At 46.5% G+C, this 22,995-nt stretch overlaps 1 protein-coding gene across 1 annotated transcript in view; it reads right to left on the reverse strand.

Moving 5' to 3' along the window:
• Positions 1 to 22,995, reverse strand: part of PAPPA (pappalysin 1) — a 240,959-nt gene that overhangs the window by 16,215 nt on the left and 201,749 nt on the right. The window contains exons 18-21 of the mRNA XM_087419210.1: positions 21,243 to 21,390; positions 15,877 to 15,986; positions 6,199 to 6,270; positions 1,133 to 1,231 (exon numbers count right to left, since the gene is read on the reverse strand). Of these exons, the coding sequence (XP_087275336.1) occupies positions 1,133 to 1,231; positions 6,199 to 6,270; positions 15,877 to 15,986; positions 21,243 to 21,390 (429 nt within the window). The remainder of the gene's footprint in view (positions 1 to 1,132; positions 1,232 to 6,198; positions 6,271 to 15,876; positions 15,987 to 21,242; positions 21,391 to 22,995) is intronic.

The following is a 22,995-nucleotide window of genomic DNA, read 5'->3' on the forward strand; positions in this document are numbered from 1 at the left end:
TTCTCTTAAAGATGTTGCAATATAAAGGGCCTTGGATAGGAAGCCAGGAACCTTATTCTGTTTCTATCAGTTACTCTGCCATCTTAGACAAATCATTCCTCCTTAATGGGCCTCAGGGCCCCCATTAATGAAATGAAAAGTTTGGACCGGATAATCACAGAGGGCTCTTCAGCCAAAGTAACTAGGATTCTTTGACCTTTCTGTCTCAAGAACATAGTTCCCTTCTTTAAAATGAGAGATCAGGTCAAATGATCTTTGAGATCAAATGATTGTTCAACTCAGACTGTAGATGAATATAAAACTAGAAATCATTTGCCATTAACTCATTCACCCCAAGAATATTTCTCAACGAGGTTGCCCACGTTGACCACCACTCCCCCAGCTCTCAGCTAAGGCCCCAAACTCTGGTCCCAGCTCTCATCAGAAGGAAAGTAGAGGTGGCCATTGTTCCGTGAGTGGTTGATATGCACCTCAGTTGAATGTTCTAGTTTTACTATAAACATTTGAATCCTAACACACAAAGGAAGAAAATCACAATGAAGACCACACCTCCTAATTCCACAGATGTGAACACGAAAGAGATTATAAAATGCCCAAAGGCCGTGACTGACCTTTTTGGAAATGTCCCATCTTCTCTCTTCCCCTACGCTTTAGCCATACCCCCTAAAAATGCATGTTCTTGCTAGAATTTTACATGCCAGTCTCCTGCCCCAGACATTCTTTTCTTGGCCACCTCTCTACCCCTTCCCCTCATCCCTCAAGTTTCAGCATTAATGCTGATCTCTCTGCAAAGCCTTCTCCAACCCCTTGCCTGGGCCCTCACAGCACTCTGTTCTTCCCTTCTAAAAGTATTTATTGCACTTTTATTTGTCTGCTTCCTTGTCTGACTCTAAGCTTTGAAGGTAAGGGACCACATTTGCAAAGATCATGCATGAGCCTCCACACCTAGCTCGGGGCTCAGCATATGATATTTGTTCAAGTACTGAGTAAAAGAACAAAAAATACAATACAATAAAGGTTATAGGCAAGCTCTGACACAACCAGGACAACGGGTTGTCCAGCATGTGGGGGTGATCCTGGCCAGCTGGGAGGCCTGCAGGTGTTGGCTGCCGAGGGGTGCACACTGGCCTACCTTTTTGGTCTTCACTGTAGAAGCACAGCAATCCCCACCATCGTAGTTGCAGAAGGCTCTGTTGTTGATGGCATCACAGTAATTGTCTCCCATGAAGGGCTATAAAGGGAGAGAGAGGCAGGAAGGAAAGGAGGCATTATTAGCATCCTGGAGTGAGTGGGGGATGGCCTCTGCAGTCATTTAGCTGTCTCTCATCTTCTCAGAAACCTCTACTGTCAGCCCACCTGGCTTCAAATCCCGACACCCCTTGGACAAGTTATCACTTCTGCCATTTATAAAGACTCTTGTAGAGCCAAGTTTTTCCCAACTAAAGTATAGGTATGCTGGGAGACACACTCTTGTATGCTGGGGTATGCAAAGTCACAGGATAGACCATTTATGTCTTCCTGATGTAGGGGGCTCATTTTACTTGAAGAAATGATACGAAAATTTGAGTCCCCTTCCTCCACTTTTCCTGGTAGTAGGTAATTAAACATAATTTATTATAAAATACATGCAAATATATTAGGAAGCTGAATGTAAACTGCCCAAGAATTGTAAAGATCAAAAATAAGAATTCATAGCAATTTGGCACAGTGGTCTGAGTATGATTGTGGGCTCCCTCTCCTCTAAATAGGTATATAGATGCATTCGATGTCACAAGCTTTACTGTTTGTTTTCTTCTTCTGTTCTCAGAATCACATGAGAGGTGGGCATTACTATTCCCACTTCACAGATGAAGACTCTGAGGCTCAGAGCAAAAAAGGGACTCAGCCAAGATCACACTGGCAGAAGCAGAGTAGTGATTTAGATCTAGATTGGCTCCGTATTTTTTTCTTTACCATTCTAAGCTCTATCTAGCACATTGACTTATTTCTTTTCTTTCCTGTGTTCCTCCAACTCTGTGATGCTCCAAAGATGAGGAAAAGAGGATAGAAAGTCCTTACTGATCTGAACCCAGAGCCAGCTTAGGGGAAAGTCAGGAGTCTCTGTGATCCCCCTAGTACTTGCATTTCCCCAATCCAAGCACTCAGCACACTGTCTTCTATGGTCTGTTTATGTATCTGTAGCTGTGCAAGACTGTGAGCTCCTCAGGGACATGAGCAATATCCAGTTCATCTTTGTCTCCGAATCACCTAATTTAATGCTGGGCAGAACTTGGCTCTTAGAGATGTTTTTGAAAGGGAATGTAATTGTATTGGCATAGTGTAAAGGCAGTTGGCAGGAGTTTAGAAAACCTGAGTTCTAGTCTTCCAAACCTCAGCCAACTGAGTGGTTACTTGTTGATTTTGGTTAAGTGGCTTATCTTCTCTGGGCCTCAGGACTCTCAGTTGTGAAATAAAGAAGCAGGATTAGCCCACTGATTTCTCAAAGCAATGAACAGACCCCTTTCCACATCAGAGGCACTATTGTGTGACCTTCTAATATAGAAAGCAGATGAAAGTGAAATCACTCTGATTAAATTTCGAGTTGGGGTCTCTAATGCTCAGTGACACATTCATGGGAAAGAAAATGTCATCAGTTGTCTAAGACCATTGCATCCCAGTACAGCCCCTGTGATCCATTGGTCTCTCCTTCCTATCCTGACTGTTTTGGGGAGAACCAAGCTCACAAGGAGTCCTTCCTATGTGGCACGCCTGGCTTTTGCATTTCTGCTCCAAATTCACAGATTCTTTGTGCCCCCAACTCATAATGCCAGATTCCATTTCATCACTACCCCATTAGGGTCTAAAAAATATCTTAGCAAGATGGAGCCAAGAACAGGCAAGAGCTGTGCTCAGGTGTGTGTGCACATATGCATGGCTGTGAGCACAGGTGTGACTCTGCTGTGTGACTGCCATAATGAACACATTATTATATTCATATTAGAGCAGAGAGGCACAGACAACAAGTGAACAAGGGATAAGCCTTTGCTATTCTCTGTACCCTAGGAGATCTGCCTGTGCGCTCTGTTCTTTATGTTCTTGCTCATATAATATGTGAACAGACTAATGAAGGAAACCAAACGTCTCTTCCTTAGGATGAAAGGAACTGGCTTGGTAAAGGACTAGCTAGGGAAGAAGAGGAAGAAAAGAAAAAATAAATGAAAATGGTTCTTTTTTCATTTGGCCCCTGAAAAAACCTCCAGTCTCATCACTAGCTACTCTCTTCTATGTGTCCTTTCCTACAGCCACATCCACGCATCCATCCATCAGTCCATCTATTCATCCATCTACCCATCTATTCATCCATCCATCCATCTACCCATCTATCCATCCATCTACCCATCTATCTGTCCACCCATCTATTCATCCATCTATCCATCTATTCATCCATCCATCTTTCCATCCATCTACCCATCTTTCCATCCATCTACCCATCTATCCTTCCATCTACCCGTCTATCCATCCATCTTCTACTCAACCCTATTTATTGAATGCCTACTATGTGTTACACATTGTGCTAAAGAAAAGGATATAATAGTAAGTCAATATAGATATAGCTCCTACTCCTCTAGACCTTACACTTTAGTGAGGAGGCAGACTTTACTCAAATAAGCACATATCTAATTGGCCAATTTTAACTCTGATAAGAGCTATGGAGGAAAGGTCCATGATGCTGTTAAAGTGTAGGAGGAATTGACCTAATCAGGGAGCTCTGTGAAGGTCTCCCTGAGGAAATGACGTTTCAGCTGAGATCATAAGATGAGTAGGAGTTAATTAGATGGGGGTGGAGAAGGGAGAATTTCTAGAGAGAGAGAATAGCATGTGAAAAGCTTGGCTACTTAGAGATTTCTCCTGTCTCTGGTATTTCTCATGCTGCTGCTTCTACTAATAATGTGTTCAGGCAAGCAATTCATCCTTCAAGATCTAGCTCAAACATTGCCCTTCCAAAATGCCTTCACTAATGCCCCCAGGATGTTCTGTGCTTCTATAGCTTTTTGAACTTGTTTTGGTTATGGCTCTTGGTAGAAATTTTAGAATTCTCTCTTTACTTGTTTTAAAATTCTCTCTTTACTTGTCTATCTCCTTTACTATTCTGTGAGTTCCTTATGGACAGGAATGTGTGTCATCTATTTTTGTATCCCAGATTTCCAAGCAAAATGCCTGGCAATTTGAGCAAAACTTTATCAAATATATGTTCTATAAATATTTATTTAGTAAGATGATGAATACATGGATGCATGGATGGATACATAGATGCATGAATGGATAAGGGACAAGAAGATACCACAGATGAGTCAAGGAGAGCACAGTTACTGTTTGCACTTGACTAAGACCATTGTGTTCCCAGAACCTAGCGTAGTGCTGGGCACCTAATAGGCACCCAGTGAAGCTTTAATGAACGAGTGAATGACCACTTTGGACACAGCTCGGGGCAGAGGGCAGGGGTTTCAGGGGTACCAAAACCCATTCTCGATCTTGGCTACCTCTAGACACTCCAGGTTGATGGCTCTTCCCTGGAGCCAGTATTTGCATCTCTTCTAAGCATACTTTTCAGCCCCAGACAAGAGACGAACTATTAGCTCTAAGCTAAGGAGGAAAGGACACGAAGGGGCACCTGCAAGGGCAAAGGCGATAAGCATCATTGGCAAGACTCAGAGCCTGACAGGTAAGGGTCTCTTAGGCCCCAGTGCTGAGTCAAAGGAGGGATCGAATTCCGCTGTCACACTGGTTGCCCAGACGGCCGACTCAGCAGAATGAGTGCCCAGGTAACCCAAGCTTCCTTTTCCCAAAAGGCTAGACTGATTCAGAGAGATGGAAGGAAGCAACAGCCACAGGGCCTTGGCCTTTGTTCTACCATTCTTGGCTGAATCTTTGAATAATGGGGGTTCTTAAAAACTACAGTGTCCAGCGCCCTGAGAAGATGCCACAGGGTGTCCCTAATCAATACACAGAAAGAATTGTGTGACCCAGGGACTCCCTTGTGACACTTACAAATCAGGGGATGGTTCATGGGTTGGAGGTAGCCTGGTGGAGGAGAAAAAGCATCAGCCTGGAAGCCAGGAGACCTGGGTTCATGCTTTGGCTTTGTGTCTATTATACTGTGCAACCTTGGGTCAGTCCATCCCCTCTCTGGCTCTCTTTTTCCACTCTATACAACAAACGAGTAGGGTTTGATCACACTGAGAATCCTTCCATCAAATTCTAGACCTGGCCACTGTCTACGTCTCAGTTTCTCCATTTTTAAAATAAAAGGTCAGGTTTAGTTCATCTAGAAGAGCATTTCTGGTTGTGATATTCTAAGAATTTCAACAAATACAAAGTTTTCCAGAGCTAGTCCTTTTCACTTGGATTTTCCTGAGTGAGCTCTGGGGGAACCACAGAGATTTAGACATCCCCCTGGATGGGACTTGGGGCCTCCTTTTCACTGCCAGCTGAGAAGAACCACAAGGGGAATAGGTATGCACAGAAAATCTCGAAGTTCCATGAGCAGCACTGCCTTGAGAATACAGATGACAGTCCAAGTACTCTGTCCCTGCCCCTCCCCAAGCTGGTCACTGATCTCCATAATGCCAAGTTCCAGGGGATGGCTCAACTGTGAAGTCAGAGAATTGAAGCGTCAGAGAGGATCTTCCACTTTCAGCTCAGTGGTTGGGTCTATAGTGTCCATATTACTTCTGGGGTTGAAGAACAAGTGAATGACAAACACTTATGGCAGAAGGAAGTGATACACAGGCAATGGTCATCAGTAAAGTGGAAATTTAGAAAAAAAATAAAGTGCTTCATGTAGTTCTGTACAAGTTAAATGTGATAGTGTTGGTAAACCGCATGACCAATAGTGTTGGCATATTATAGATGCTACATCAGTATGCCCTCCCTCCCACCTCCCCATCTCCCTTACAGATGCAAAGTTACATTGAACACACACTTTGGAGCCAGAAATACCTGGCTTGGAATCCCAACTCTGTTACCCATCAAATGTGTTTTTGAGTATATTTGTTGATATCTCTGTGCCTCAGTTCTATGGTCTATAAAATGCGATTGCTGATTCCTGTCCAAGAAATCTGTTAAAGGGATATTTACAGCACTTAGTAGGAATAGTAAATGGTAGCCATGATTAATATAACAACAATAATAACAGTAGAATCATTTCTAGAGACTCACCTCACAGCCTTTGACACAGTGAATCAGAGCAGGGTGAGGATACCACTTGAGACCAGCCGTGCAGACAACTCTCTGCAGGGAGAGGGAGAGAGAGGTGAGATGGGTTTGGGGCTGGGAGGGAGCCATCTCTTTGTTGGCACCACATCCAACCACTCCGTCTCTTCTTGGATCTTCCAAGTCCTGACCTCCCCCTGGCACTTACATGGAGAATTTGCCCAGGTACTTGCAATAACAGGAGCCATAAGATTAAAATAACATTTGTGTTCATGTAAGTGTCATGATTCTGTATTTCCCTGGCAGGAATAAGGGCTGAAGAGAAGCAGAACTGAGGGATGGAGATATGATCAGAAAGGCCCTGCAGGAAATTCTTGGCTGATGTTTGACCCATGGATGGTGTTGGGAATAAGGTGGGCAGAGTGTGTGTGTACACGTGTGTGTGCATGTGCATGTGTGTTTGTGTGCACGTGTGTGTGTGGCAGCAGCGGGAAGATGGGAGAATGGGGTGGAGCAGGGTTTCCCAAAGCATGCGCTGAGGACCACTCTCATCACGATCACTGTGAAGAGCAGAGTAAAAAGACAGATTCTTCGGCGCTGCCTTGGATCTAATGAATCCAATCTCTGAGGCCAGGGCCTGGGATTCTGCATTTCCAAAACAAGCCTCCCAGATGATTCTGATACATATTACAGTTTGAGAACTGTGGGCTGGAGGATGAATGAACTAACATTTGGTTCGGAACTCAGGCAGACCCAGAGAGCACCCTTCCTGCTTCCACCTGCCGCCATGCTGTAAGGACCAGCTCACAATTTCCTGAGGTTGCCCACACTTTCCTATCCCTGTGACTTTGTTCTTGCTGTTGCCCTTCACTGAAATGCCCTTCCCCATCGTGTCACCTGGAGAATCCTTAGTTACCTTGTAAATTTCTGCTCAAGACTTACTTGTTCTGCAGTGCTTTTCTCAACCCCCTTGGGCAGAGAAAAGGTATGCACATATGTATTTATTTATAGCCTCCTTTAATAATAATTATGATGATGATGATAATGACAACTAAAATGTATTAAGTGCATTCATGGTGCTAATTACTTTATGCATTATCTTATTTATTTCTTGCCGCCATGCAGTGAGGTGGGCATTAATCTCGTGTCATAGGAGAATAAATTCCCCAAACTCCATAGCTGCTAGGTGGAGAAATCAGGATTTGAAACCAAGCAATTGTTTTGGAAATGATTTAAGGCAGCTCGTAACATAAAATCGAACGTGATGATAATTCTTAAAGTAGGTGAAAAAAGAAAGATAAACAAAGCTAGGAAGATAAAAAAGCATCAGGAATGGGGTTAACATAACAATTCCAGAAGCTCCATTCTCTATTCTGCCATAAATGCCTTACTTTTCATGCCAGATTACAATGATTTCTTTAAAAAAATATAATAAAAATAAGAAAGGGGCAAATGCTTAGATTTGCAATGAGAAGTAAGTGTCAGGGACCAGCCGTGGAAGTCTATATGATCAGGGCTTGCTCTCCTGGCTAAGTGTCAATTGATTAATTTTGATTAAGAAATGAATAGTCACATGGGCCAGAAGGTGGAAAATCCATGTGACCAGCCCATTCTCTCCCTGAGGGCAGACCTATATGGGAGCCAAACTGTAATTAGGTTTCTTGGTGAGCTTGGAACAAAGGGAATTTCGTGATGATCTGGCTAATACTGGGTTGGGTGCCTTTCTTCTCTGCCTTATGGCATCTCCGGTTCACCCTTGGGTCTTCCATGCCTGGAATGGTGCCTGGCACATGGAGGATGCCCAGTAAATATTTATGTTACACATGAATGGATCCATCTCAAAATAGAGATTTCATCAATGGACAATATTTTCTTTACTTCTCTGTCTTCTAGAGCATCAGAAGAGCATTTACAATGCCTAGCGCGGTGTCTAGTTTAGAGGACCAATTTGGCATAGATTGAATTAAATTAAAGATCTTGGACAAAAAATGTAACTTGAAGATCTACCAACCAGTCTCGCAATGTGAAATCTATCTAGCCCCCTACTGCCTCTGTTGACACTATCTACCTTCTCCCCATACACACACACAAGGTGATATATGGGAAACACCTTGGGCATTGAGGTACAACAGATGTGGTTGCAATCCTGACTTGAAATTGCTTTGTAAATTTCCACTCTGAGGCTTGGTTCTTCCATCTGTGAAATGGGTACTGAAAATTTCATAGGCTTGTTATGATGATGCATTGAGATAAATGATGTGGAAATGGTTAACCTAGGACCAATTTCTTAAGGTTCTTGAGAGTAGGGCTTGGGTTTTAGACATCTTTGTCTCCCCCCAGGATCAGGCATGGAGCACAGCAAACAAATACATGTTGACCAAATGAAGGAATGTGAGTAGCTCCAGGGTTCCTTCCTTCCAGCTCAGCCACCTTTCTTGCCCTTTGCTTCCCAGCTGTTGGGCCAGAAGTGGAGAGAATCACCTGCTTTCATGCTCTGGGAAACTTTAACCAGACTTTCATCCCTGGGTCTGAGAGTCTGTTCCCAGCCCAAATTCAGAGATGTTGCAGGGGTGTTTGGTAATGCTTCAAGTAGTAGAAAACAGCAGGGTTAGGATCCGCAAGGCATTTGATGCCCATCCCTCCCCCTGTTTATTTGAGAGCTAATTTAATCCATCTGTAGGAGTGTCTTGCTGCGGTTGTACAAGTTTCTGTCAGTTGAGGTTTACCTGACGTGAGTTCAGAAAAAGGACTTTTATACTATCTGCATGAGCCTATTTATCTTTCCAAGAGTTTTGGATTTTCCACGATTCCTTAGGGGTCACGCCCCACCTGTCTCACTACAGGGCCCCTCTGTATGCAAGGAGACCTGAGAAAGGGGACAGGCACTGAAGGAAAGGCTAGGCTGTTTATACCACAAGTTGGGAGATCCCAGATGGGGCCCCTCGAATGTCAGCCTTGTTCCTCTTGGTGCCACTGAGACCTCTAGCCCAGTCAGAGTCTTTCAGACCAGGTTTTATAAGATGGCTTTCATTTCCTGTCTTGGTGCAAAGGAAGAATAGACTGTCTTTTCTTCCTGGCTGCAATGACCATCAGCATAAACACCATCACCAATACCACCATCATCATCTTCAACAACACCAGCACTACCACCATCATCATCAACACCACAGCCAGCACTACTACAGTCACCTCCACCAGCACCACCACTATCATAATCATCATTAACACCCGCACTACCACCACCACCACCACCACCATCATCATCAACAACACCAGAAGCTCCACCAGGACCACCATCACCATCATCATCATCAACACCACTAGCACCTCCACCACCACCAGTACTATCATCATCTTCATCATCATCAACACCACCGTCAGCACTACTACCATCACTCCCACCAGCACCACTACCACTATCATCATCATCAATACCACCAGCACTACCACCATCACTTCTACCACCACTACCACCACTATCGCCACCATCATCATCAGCACCACTACCACCACTATCATCATCATCAATAAACCAGCACTACTACCATCTCTACCACCACCACCAACACCACCATCATAAACACACCAGTGCCTCCAGCACCAGCACTACATCATCACCGTCACTACCACCATCATCATCATAACCACAGCACTACCACCATAATTCCCACCACCACCATCATTATCAACACCACCAGCACCTCCACCACCACCACCACCATCATAAACACACCCGTGCCTCCACCACTACCAATATCATCATCACCATCACTACCACCATTATCATCATCATCAATAACACCAGCACTACTACCACCACCATCATCATCACCACCAACAGCACCTCCATCATCACCACTACTATCATCATCTTCATTATCATCATAGCACCATCACCAACTCTATCACCATTATCCTCATCCTTATCAACACAAAATCCTCTATTAAGCAATATTATCACCCCAGCCCTGTGCTCAGAGCTTTCATCTATTTAATTCTTACCATAACTATGAGATAGGTACTATTTTTGACTCTGGTTTACACAATAGGAAACAGAGGCACAAAGAAGTTAAACAACCTGCCCGGAATCATACACATAGGCAATGACAGTCAAGAATTAAACCCACATCTGTCTGATTTCCAGGTCTATACTTTCAACACTACACTCTCCTTCAAATTCCCCTAGTCCTTGAAGCTATAAGTATAAAATAGCTTACCGTTTTGACCAATGGAAAGACCAAGGTTCAGAAAGGTAGAGAGGCTTTGAGATAAATGTAGGAGGGGGGCAATGCCTGAAAGATGAAGCCTAGAGAAGATGGGCGCCAGGCAGAGCCGAAGACGTGTGAGAAAGCATCTTAAGAGAGCCTCCTCATCCTAAGGGCCATGTCTGACACTCCTTCTGATATCTTGTAACATGAGCCCTCTTTCCTCCTTGATTTTTTGCTTTATTTATGGGACATTCTGTGAGTGATTTATATCATTTAACTTATTTTTGCCTTTTGATATCAATTACTGAGCTTCTGGCTTTCTTCTGGGTAAACTTTTTAAAAGCCTAGGCATTTCCCACTCTGTATCCCTTGTGTTTGAAGAATGCCTGCCATTTGGAGGTGCATAATCAATGTTTTTGAATGAGTGAGTGAACAAATTACCAAATGACTGAATGTATGAATGCGTCCATGAGTGAATGAGAAATCGCTGGATTCTGGACACATCTCTCTATCTATGGGCTTCCCCTCCAGGGCACGTATCTCCTTCTATACATCAGAGAGACTGGACTTCATATTCCCTCAGACCCATTCTACTTGTGAACTTTAGATTCTTGGCAGGGTTTTCCATAGTGCTGCCTTCTGTTCAAGGAATGAATTCTGCATCTTCGTCTGCAAATGTTGCATATGTTTATGATTTATAATGTGTAAGGTGGTTGCCTTGCAGGACGGAATGCAGGAGAATTAGCCCTGGATTCAAATTCTGATTAAACCACATTAGCTATATGAATTGGGCAGTGACAACCTCTCAGAACCTCAGCTTTTTCATTTGTAAAATGATGATAAAACTTATCTCATTGGGGTGTAGTAGAGACAAAATGAGGTGGCGTATATGGAATTGCCTAACAAACAGTGCCTACATATCATAGATATTCAATAAATTGTGATTTCCCTTTTCTTTCCTTAATTACCTCCCTCCTTCCCTCCATCCTTTTCTCCTTTCCTCCCTTTCTTCTTCTCTTTCCTCCTTCTATCCTTTTTCCAGAAGCCATAATAAAAGCCAAGGTCCCAGCTACTGAGAGGAACTACCAACCTCTAAGGTTGTGAGCTGCATTTTTAATTGGGAAACTCTCCCAGCACTCCTGAACAAGCGGAAGGGCAGGGCAGATTGGAGGTACTCCTTAGGAGCTGGCAGGAGAGAGGCTGCCACCCTGAATTCTAGATGTTCAGGGCTGGAAGAGTCTATCTCATCCAAAAGTTGTAAGCCAACAACTTCCAGGCTACACAACCCACAGAAATGTTTGGTTTGGCACACAAAGTGCTTAACAGAAGTCAAAATTATTTGCCAATATTAAAAAAAAATGAGAAATTTCATATTTTAAAGACTCCAGATTTCTTGTACTCAAGAAAAATGGAAAATCTGGCCACACTAGACCTACATTTCCACATTGCCACACTAGGCTAGAGTCTCCCCCTTTGGAAGCAACATGTGTTTTCCACAGTTCACCACAGTCTCCACCATTCCATTCAGTGTCTCCAGCAGCAAGCCTGAGGGACATTTCCATCTATCACTGCGTTTGTATTGTCTCATTTATTAGATTAGAGGAAGACTTCTCTGTCTCCCTGTCACTTTCAAAAGTGCATATGTATGTGTGTGGGTGGGGCTTCAGAGGAGGAGAATTTTTAAAAAAATAAAGGGACAGAATGTTTTCCTTTGTGAAAGTAAAACTAAAAAGTTTTAGTACACCTGAAACTAATATGATGTTATAGATCAATTATACCTCAATAAAAAAGAAAAATAAGCAAACTGATAGAGGTGACCTTGGTGGGGCTGGTGCATTGCCTGGCATGGGGAGGGAAGGCCTCTCTGGGGAGTTGGAGAGGTCCCCATCCCGACTTGGGTAGTAGTTTCATGAGTGGACACAAACATAGAAATTTATCAAGCTTTATGCTTAAGATTAGCATGTAAGTTGTATCTCAATAAGAAGAAAAGAACTTCGACTATATTTGTAAAATGTTCTTTCTTAAGTTGGGGAGTATGTACATGGGTGTTTGTTATATTTTCTTTAAGTCTTTCCATCTGTCTGAAATGTTTATAGTAAATATTACTGCTACTATTAATAATTTGTCTAGGTATTTAATATACAAAATGATGTACTTGGCCTGCCTCACCCATTTATTCCACTTGCCTGGTTCCCATAGGTGTTTGAATTTGTGACTCTCCATCTGGGCCTAGCCTCATGTCACAGATGGGGAAAGTGCGGCCTAAAAAAGTGATAGGATTTGTCCAAGGACATACAGTGAGAAGGTTCCTGGGCTTGAACTAGAACCTTGGTCAGCTGACTCAGCAGTCATAAATATTTAGTGAGCATCTACTATCTGCTAGGCATAGAGGGGCGTACATGGTGAATAAGATGACCCCAGGCTGCCTTCACAAAAGGCACTAGTCATAACGCATGACCTCACTGTTGATATTCCACTCATCTAAGTGGTCATCAGTCTCTTCATGTGTGTCAATATGTGTAGCATGCTTACAACAGAGCCTGTCATGTGATAAGCATGTGGTGGGCTGCAGCCGGCTTGCATGGGCTCACAAGGGGCAATAGTGCCCATCTCTTCCCAACCTTCTGTGCAGTGACAGCAACCTGGAAAACATGACATCTGCCATGGTGGGAACATTTACACCACAGGAAACAGCAAATGCTACAAAGCAGAGTTCGTTTTTTGTGGACAGCCAGTCATTAACCATTTACAAGCACATCCCTGGTAAGCAATCAGTAAACATTTTGCTTTTATTATTATCATTGTACATTCAACAGAGGCTGCATGGGTACCGGGAGTAAACTGCAGCATTAGCATGACCTGAATGCCCCTTCAGTTCCTTAGGCAAGCGGCTTCTATCCCTGAGATTCCGTTTCCTCCATTGGAAAAATGGAGAGACTAGTACGCAGGTCATAGGGCGGTGTGTGTATGTGGGTGTGTGTGTGAGGGGTCGAGGGCTGCAAATAAAGGATGAAAGGTGCTTGATCCAGTGCCCGGTTCACAGAAGACATCCATTAAATGTGAGGTCTCGCCTCTCACTTTCTTACCCTGGGGACAAGGTGACAGGAGGAGCAGAGCCTTGTCCCCGAGCATCTACCTTGCACTGTCATTCGGAGGCAGACCCTCAGAAAGCAGAGCCACCCAGGGCCTGCTCCAGCCTGGCAACGCCTGCAGCAGCAGCTCTATTCTATAGCTCTCACCACACCAGGGGCAAGGGTGCAGCGGAGGCCAGCTTTTCTGCCTTATTCCTGGAAATCATCAATCTCTGCCCTTCGCCCTCCTCCCTTTTTCTGCCACATTTTTTTCCTCCTGGATAATGAGGCCTCCGGAGACCGGTGTAGGTCTGAACCTCGTTACGGCTCTCTCCGGAGGCCGGCATCAATAAAGGCCGGCAGACCGGGGAACTGGGTGGGGGCTGGGGCGGGCAGGCGGCGGGTGGGCAACTGGGGAGGGGGGCTTGCAGGCTTTCAAATCCCTGGATTTATTTCACAGTGAATTATGACTGAACTCTTTAGTGCCCGGTGCTCACAGAGGGAAGGGTGGGAATTCACCCGGCGGGGGGGGGGGGGGGGGGGGGGGCAGAGAGAAGGGTGAGTGGGAGCTGGGCCAGGGGAACCTGGTCTGGATCTCAGGCCAAGACCTCCGGGACTGGGGTGTGAGGGAGGTCTCCTGTGTCTGCTCTGTGTGGGAGTGGAAGTCCCCTGCCTTTGGGCATGTGGGAGTCAGGGTAGGGTAGAGGGAGGGGAGGGAGGTGTGGAAGGAGAGCTCGGAGCCGTAGCTCTGCTTCCTGTGTGACCCTGGCCTGGTCCCCTCCCTCTCTGCTCCTCAGTTTCTCCATCTGTACCACGAGGGGCTTGTGCGTGATGATCTCCAGCTTCCTGAGATTCTGACATACGGGCTCCGTGTGTGCTCCTGGGTGGGACCACATATCAGCACTCACTGGAGCGTTAGGTGAAAATCAATGTGGGACTCTGGGTGAGGAGCAGGGAAGGCATGTGGAGTAGAGGAAACAGGTGAAGGAGCCTGAGTTAGGGAAACAGAGCTGTCCCATGGATGCCTGCAAGAGGCAGAGAGACAGAGAGACACAGAGAGGATGGAGACGGAGGGGAAAGAGCGTGGGCAGAAGGGAGGCAGAACAAGGTGACAGAGGTGTTGGGACAGGGAAGAGAGAAACAGTGAAAATAGAGGCAGGAAAAAGGAAATAAAGTTGGAGATGGGGCAGAGAGCAGTAGAAGAAGAGCAAGAGGAAGGAGAAAGGAGGGAAGGAGAAGGCTGGGTGCTTAGGGGAGAGGAGGGCTGGCCAGGTCCAGCGCCAGATCTGTATGCCCTGAGTGCTGAGTAAGCCATGCCCTCAGCTCATTTGAGAAACAGGACACCCAGTATCGGGTTCTGCCGGGCTATCCGGAGTGTGATCTACAGCAGCAGGGCAGACGGTGGCGAGGCCTCCCAGCACGCCTGGCAGAAAGGCTGGTTGAGAGAGACATAGCTGAACCTCGCCCCGCACCCCCTGCCTCCTCTCACTTTCTCCAGGCTGAGGAGCCAGTGCCCAGAGCTGGTACATGAGGCCTGGGATCCGTGCTGCCCTGGAGGACAAGAGTAGGGTCCCCCATCAGCTCTGGGGGCCCCGATTGATCCAGGTGACATGAAAGAAAATGGGAGCGGCCAGCCCCAAAGCAAACCTGACAATGACACTGACTGCCAGGGGCCTACATGGTCTTCTGGCGGGGGGCATGCCAGCCTGGCACCATGGGAAGAGTTCCAGGCCTCACTCCGGGCCCATGACTCACCCCTGAGACCCTGGCGTCCGCAGTAGAGAATGCAGACAATGCCCCCTACTCCATACAACCATTCTGAGGTTTAAATGCAGCCTTGTGTGCCAAGTGCCGGGCATGCAAACACAGTAGGTGCTTCATAAACAATAGGTGTTCCTGGTTCTCCATATCACATATCAATGGCTCTCTACCAAACAAGTAAAGCATGGAGAAAGATACCAGGAATCTAGGCTGTGGTATGTGGAAGGCCTTCCAGAAGCTTATCCTAGAGAAGCGATATAGCACCATCCTTATGAGTATGGACTTCCCAGTCAGGCAGACACAGGGTTGTGACCTGACTCTGTGCCTTCTACCTATGTGTTCTTGGTGTCTCAGTTTCCTCATCTGTAAACTAGGGACGTTAATCCTCTTACACCTAGGCTGTCATCAGGATTCAGTGGGACAGTAAATAAAAGGTCCTTAGCATATGACCTGACAGAGGGAAACTATTAAATCCTTAAGGACTGGAGAAATGATTGTGAACAAGTCCCCATCCCACAGAGCAGGTGTGATGATTAGCTGATTTCACATATGTAAAGGGACTGATGCAGGACCAGGGCACAGTAAGCACTCCACAAGGTCATTTCCCTCCCCTTAGCCACAGGTAGGCAGCCCCGCTCACTCACCTCCACCCGTGTGGGGTTCAGCCAGTGGGGGATGTCACGTACGGTCACGTTCATCGGCAGGATGATGGACTCGCTGTTGTGGTCCAGGCATGAGGTGGCACACTCCGACCCTGAGGGGAAGCAGAGTGCATTCTGCTGATGCCCACGGGCTGCTCTCCTACAGTGTGGGCCCTGCTGCTCCCTGGTCCCCAGTGGACTGGGCCATCCCAGCCTTGAGGGCAGTGGGAAGGAGTGAACTCCACAGTAGGGCCTCCTCTGGTCTCCCTGACTCCGTTCTCTTGTCTCCAATCCAGCTGGCACCCACTGCCATGCTCTTCGGCCCTGAGCCCAGTTTGGTCATGCTCCTCCTCTGACTGAAAAACCTTTCCAAGTTTCCCCACATCCAGGACAGCGTCCAATCCTCCTTGCCTGGCATTCATGGCCTCCCATAGTCTGGTCAATCTCATCTCCCGTGAACCACCTTCACGCTTTGGTTGGTCCAACCAGACTGAACTGCACTTGGTTTTCCATCTGAGTCTCACACTTCCTCGCCTCTGTACCTCTGCTCCTATTCAGCCTTTCTCCTAAATCATCCCCCCATCTGCCTTCTCATGGTCAAATCCTATGGGTTCTTCAACACCCAGTTCAAATCCTCTGAAAAGCTTGCCCTGATTTCTGCAGTCGAATGAGAGCAGTGTTTGGCACTGACGAGGCTCCAGTGTTGGCCTTACCCCCTTGTGCCTCCTTTCCATAGTTACCGTGATGCCCTGGGAGGGCAGGGATGAGGTCCATTCATCTCTGAGCCTGACCCAGTACCTGACATGCAGGGATTGATCAGTAAGCATCAGCTGAGTGAATGGTGAGCACATGATTGCAACACCAGCTTCTTAGCCCCATGCTTTCTCCTTGCACAGGGCTTGTGTTCATGCCTCCCCTGTGCCTGCAAGATCCCTTCCACTACTTTTCAACTAGTGCATTACTAATGATCCTTCAGACCTCAGTCCAAGGGCCGCCTGCTCAGAGAAGGCCTCCATGCTTTCCTGACAGGCCAAACCCTATCATAGGCACCCATCACAGCATTTGTCAAATTATCACTTCCCATTGGTTACTGTCATGTTATATCAACAGCTCTCTTCCCTGCTGGACTGTAAACTCCATTGAGGCCAGCACTCCCTCTGCTCCCTGTTCTATGCCCAGAGCCTGGTGCTCTGCATGGCAGATGGTAGGTACTTAGCAAGTACTAAGTATTTGTGAAATGAATGAAAGAGATAATGAGTGAGTGAATGCCTAGATGGATGAGGAAATGAGTGAGTGAGTGAATGAACGGATGGCACAGTGAGTGAATGATGAATAGGCATTTAAGTATCTTATGAAGGAGGAAGTGGGTACATAAATGGATGAGTGAATGAATAAATGATTAAATAAATGGATAAAGGGATGAAAAAATGAATCAGGTAATGAGTCAATGAACATGGATGACTAACAAGGACAGGGTTAGTACACAGAAGCCCTCAGTCCAGGGACTTCTCGGTGAAGATAGTTGACTTTCAAGCTGTGGCTTGGCAAGTTGACCGTAATTTGCCTCACTCATTCTCTACCCTGACCTCACACGTTCTGAAGCCTCCTGAAAATCAAGCCTATCCCATGAGATGTCCCCAGGATTCCTAAAAGGTGCTCCTTCATGTTGGCAAAGAACTGACGTGTCAGAATCTGACCAGGGCCCTAAGGAGGTCACTCCCCTGCCTTAATGCCAAGACCACCCTCGAACACTAAGTGGTTCACAAGAGACAGTCAACTCTTTTTTTAAAATATTCTATTAGCCATTATAAAGGCTCCCTTCCAAATGTTTATACATATATAATGTGTGTCTATATATATATATATATAGACACACATACACACACATACATATACACATATATATATGCACACACACACACACATATATATATATATAGTTTATCTATCCCGTGCCCTTCCTGTTACTATCTCGTCATCCTCTTCAGTCTAAGAGACTCACAAGGACTCAGAGGCAATGAAGGCGGGGTGGCAGGTCCAGGACAATGTTTAGAACCTCTTCACTTTAAACACGGGAACACTGAGCCCAGAAGAAGGGAGATTCCTTGCCAGGTGGTTTTCATATGTCCCACATTCTCCTGCAAACCCAGCCCTGTGAGACCGGTGTCACCACATCCATGTCACAGGTGAAAGAGCCAAGTGCACAGAGCTCAGGTTACAGAGCTGGCAAGTAGAGTGCCATGTATGAAACCCCATGTCTCTCTGCCTTCCAAGCCCAGCGATGGATGTGGGGGAGCCAAACAGAGGAAAGAGAAAGGAAGGCAGCAGTGGAGAGGGACAGAGAGGGGTGAAGGGCCAGAGGAGAGAAAAGATATGGGGCAAATGCAAAAAGACAAAAAAGATGAGTGATGAAAATAAGGGAGAAACCGCCAAGCAGTTGGAGAGACTCAGCGGTGTGTGTTTGTCACGAGATCAGTTCTAAAGGAGGTTTTAGGGAGCAAGGATGATGTGAGGTTGCGATGATAAAATTCTTTTGAAAAAAGAAGATGCAGCCTCTGAGAAATAGACAAAGGCTATCCTATCCCAAGAAGGGAAGAAAAGGAAAAAATATAGTCAACACAGGAGGCCATTGCTGCCCTATGCAGCAGTCACGTCTTAATTTCTTTCTCTGCATCTCCCTCCTCTGCACTCCCCTCCCCCACGTGCAGCTCCTGGGCTTCAAGACCAGGCTGCTGTGTTGTGATATATGAGCCCTAATTGGCATCATTACAGAGAGTGATCTCACCAGGCCCCCACCTCTCCTTCCCCGGAGGAGCAGGGAAGGTGGCAGCCATGGTGGCAGCAGCAACTTTCTGAGGGCTCCTAACTGCCATAGGGCCTCCCCATGCTGCTTGGGGAGGGGCCCAGAGGGAGCCGCTCTGGGTGGCTCCAGAATGTGCCCTCCAGCCTCCAAGCCCAAGACATGCGGACACCTACCTCACTCCTGTTTACAATCTCTCTCCTTGGTGAGGTGGGCTCTCCCCAGGGAGGGGCTCAGCCAGGCAGGTGAAGAGGAAAAGGGAACTGGGAGTCAGGGAGAGAAACTTGCTCTCCCTCCTTCCTTCTCACTGTCTTCCTCAGTGTCCCACGTGGCTTTTTCTCCCTTAGCTCTCCCCCACGTGCCCCCCCACACCGCATTACCATAGTCATAATAGGGGCTGCATGGCCGTGAACATGGGGTACATGGAGGGGAAGGAGATTCAGGTTCCAATGTCATACAGACTTCTTTCTCTTTCTGCTTCAACCATGAAAAAGCTCAATGGGTAAAGGAATGTTCTGTCCCACCCCTGCCTACCTCTAGACTGTTCTGAGGGCGAGTAGAGAGCCAAGCATTATGGCTCATTAGTGTGTGGTTGTGACACGTGCATGCAATGCATGTACAAAGTGGCCATGTAATGCATTTGTGAACATGTGTGTGTGCTATGTTTGTGAGATGCCTTTGGTGCATCTTTCTGAGTTTGATATGTTTCGGGGCATAAGACATGTTTGTACTCAAGACATATGTGTACTTACATGTCACACGTGTGTGTTCTATGTATAGCTGTGTGTGTTTGTGTGAGTGATGTATTTGTGTGGTATTTGGCTGATATGTACATGCAAGGCGTGAGTTTACTGCGTGATATGTGTGTTTGGGTCTATGTTTGGCTATTAAGCATTTGTGCTTGTGTTTATTTATGCATGTGTGAATATGTTTGAATGTTTCAGTGGATGTAGACATGTAGGAAATCTGTTTTTATAGGTTTTTTTTTTATAAAAGTCACTTAATCAGAATTTTTCTCCCAGGGCCACTTAATGCCAGTCATGAGTATGACTGAATATTCACTTGTATATCCTGATTGAGTTGGGGGTAGGGACCCCATCATAGACTTAAGTGTCCAGAGCCACACACACCCATCAGGAATGATGGAGAAGAGAAAGCCCTTGGGATGGAGCAGCCAATGCTACTTACCATTGCTACACCTGTTGCCCCAATCTTCTAGAACGCCTTTATTGGCAGGCCCTACAAGATCCCACCTCTCTGCAACACTCCTGGTCAGGGTCCTCTGGATTGGTGGCTCGGTAGGATCTTAAAGTACCTTCTGAATCATCAGAAAGAGCATGTGCTTTGGTGTTTTCTGACCCACGCAGAAGACAGTGCTCTGGACTAAATGCAAGAGTGCTGATTCCTACTCTAAGTTTAGATGAAGAAGTTTTGTGCTCTGAGGCTATGTGTTTCCATCTTTAAAAGGAGGCGGTCAGGCCACACACACCTCCACCCTCCGACTGCGGGCCTGGCTTCTGGACATGAAGTGATAACTCTGGTTTTGCTGGGTGCAGAACATGCTGGCTCTGTGTGACTGGGAGCGAGTGTGTGCACAGATAACCTTCTGCTCCAGACATCCCTGGTGATTGTCCCATAAATCACATTGGCCATGAGAAAGGACGTCCAATTCCCTGGGCTTTTCATCATGGTCAATTAGGGAATCAACCCAAGAGGTCAGCGTCACTGCCCTCAACTGAGGTCAGACTCAATGCACGCCCAGTTCCCCAGAAAGCCTCGGAGCCCATGATTAATGCATCTGTCCAGATGCCTGGTTTCAACCAGGCAAATGCCTGGCATCAGACCCCAGGTTGTCTCCCCTTACTGTGAGCAGTTTACGAGCTGGCCTATCACCACACAAATAATATTTTGAAAATGCTATTTCTCCTCACTTTGGAGGCCACTGAGAGGCCATGGAAAGAACTCAGACTTCGGAGTAGGAGAGATCTCAGGATTCAGGGCATGTTCTATTATCCCTTTAAGTCTCAATTTCTCATCTGTTCAAGGTTATTGAGAGGATAAGATATAATGCCTCTAAAGTTCCTGGTCAGGGCCTGACCCTCATAGGTACCCATGAATGATTAGTATTATGCAAATTTTAAGATTAATAATAAAGGCAGCCACACTGAACCACGGTTGCTTTCCGAAATATGATGTGTGCTTTCACGTTTCCTTCCCTTTGCCACATGGTTCCTTCTGTCTGGAATGTCATTTCTTGCCCAACTAGCTCTTTCAAATCCCTGCATAAGCATCCCTTCCTCTGGGAGCCTTCTGTGTTCCCCGAGGCACTGGTCAGCTTTTCTGCACTCAGGTGTAACTATGTACAATCACCCGCCATTGCTTCACCAACATTTCTGGCCCTACCTCTCTTTCTGGGAGGACAGGGTCTGGTGTCATTCATCTTCGTTTTCCCAGTGCTTCACGCAGGGCCTCACATAGTAGAGGTGCCCCATTTCGCAGCGAGGCATTAGCGCTGAGTTCCCGGAAGGACTTGCCCCTCCCACTGCTCACCCTCATGCGCCCCTCATACCTATGGCATAGCCTTGGGGGCACTGCAGTTTGAGGTTGCTGTTGAGCTGGTCCGGGGCTGAGCACTGGCCTTGCATCTCCCGGCAGACGTGGAAGGAGCCGCTCCAGGTGCCATCCTTCCGGCAGTGGATGATGTTGCTCCCACGTCCCTGAACACCACGGAAACACAGTCAGGACCAAGAGAGACCCCCATCCTCAACATAATGAGCCTCTCCAAATAAAAGAGGAAACAATTTCTCATCTCCTCAGAGCTCTGAAAGTGTTCTGAAACAATTTCTTAACAATGGTGGAAACCCAATCACCCTAAAATAGAGGCATTGTTAATATCTCCATTTTACAGATGGGGAAACTGAGAACTCAGTGTGGGAAGAACTTGCTCAAAGCTTCCCAGAGAGCCTAACTCCCAGGTTTCCTAAGTCCTAGCTTAGTGGCCTCTCACAGGTTTCAATCAGAGGAATTTATTTTGCTGGTTGTGTTTTTTAACTGAGAAGGTAGGGGCCCAAAAGTACCCCACCTAGTGCACTGAGTAAGGGCATGGGTCCTGGAGCTGTTAGGAGATAGGTACGCACCCATGCTTGCTTTCTCTTAGCCAATGAGAAAGCCTCCTATGTCAGGGCTCTGCCATATGCTAAGCAGGCAACCTTGGCCTAGCTGAGACGCTTTCTCTTCCAGGGCACTTCCTCCCTCTCCTTTCCCTTCCCTCCCTCCCTTCTGCTCCATTCCATTCCACTCCAGCAATAAGGAACCAAGTGGGTGGTGTGGGGATACATCTCTCTGTGCCCTTCCTCCAATTCTTTGAAATAGGCAATACACCGTTTCTCAATCTTCTGCAAAGTGGTAGGAGAATGCAGCTTGCAGACATGGTCTCTTCTCCGAGCTCCCTTTCAGTGTCTAAGATTCTAATGAGAAGTCCAGCTCTGTAGGAATTTCAGAACTGCCCCTGAATTCAAGGGTCATTTCTTAGTGCCCACTCTGTGCCCAGCAATGTGGGGTTCAAAAGTAAAGTGAGCCAGTATCGGCCCCAGTGAACGGGCGGAGAGAAAGTCATGTGAGCAGCCAGTCACGTCAGTGTCACTGTGCTTGGTGAGAGTGCTGTGAGTACACGAGGAGAGTAACCCGTTGTGAAGAGGCAAGCAGGGAAGGCCTCTTAGAGGAGGTGATATATGGAAAAGAGTTTTTAAGGATGCATAGACTCACAGGCAGAACAGGGATGGAAGGACATTTCTGGAAGACCAAAAGACATATGCAATGCAAGGAAGTAGGGTGAGCAGCAAGAGAGCCCTCTGTGTGGTTCTGGTCTTGTGACCCAAGGGAGGAAATGAGGGACAGTGAGCTGGTGAGGCAGATCAGGTGTGGGGCCTTAAATGTCAGCTTATGGAGTTTGGACTCTACTCGTTGGGAATAGAGAACCATGGGTGGTTTCTGCACGGGCGGTCCATCTATCCGAGAACAAGCTGTATATTCTTTCCCTCCTTCAAGCTTATGATAGGAAGAGAAACTCTACCTGAGGCCAGAGAAGCTGATCACGCTCCACCAGTGCAAAAGTCTGTGGAATGGCTCCTGTGCCCTTCAGCTTCCATTCAAACTCCTGTGTCCGGCCTCCAGAGCCCTCACAGCCTTAACTCTGCCTGATTCTCCAGTCTGTTGCTCCCTGCAGCACCACCACCAACCTTGAACTTTGGTTTATTTATTTATTTTGTGAGGAAGATCAGCCCTGAGCTAACATCCATGCTAATCCTCCTCTTTTTGCTGAG

Source organism: Ceratotherium simum, chromosome 29 (assembly GCF_057802395.1).
Source record: "Ceratotherium simum simum isolate JZ-2026a chromosome 29, ASM5780239v1, whole genome shotgun sequence".
In the NCBI taxonomy this organism is placed as follows: Eukaryota; Metazoa; Chordata; class Mammalia; order Perissodactyla; family Rhinocerotidae; genus Ceratotherium; species Ceratotherium simum.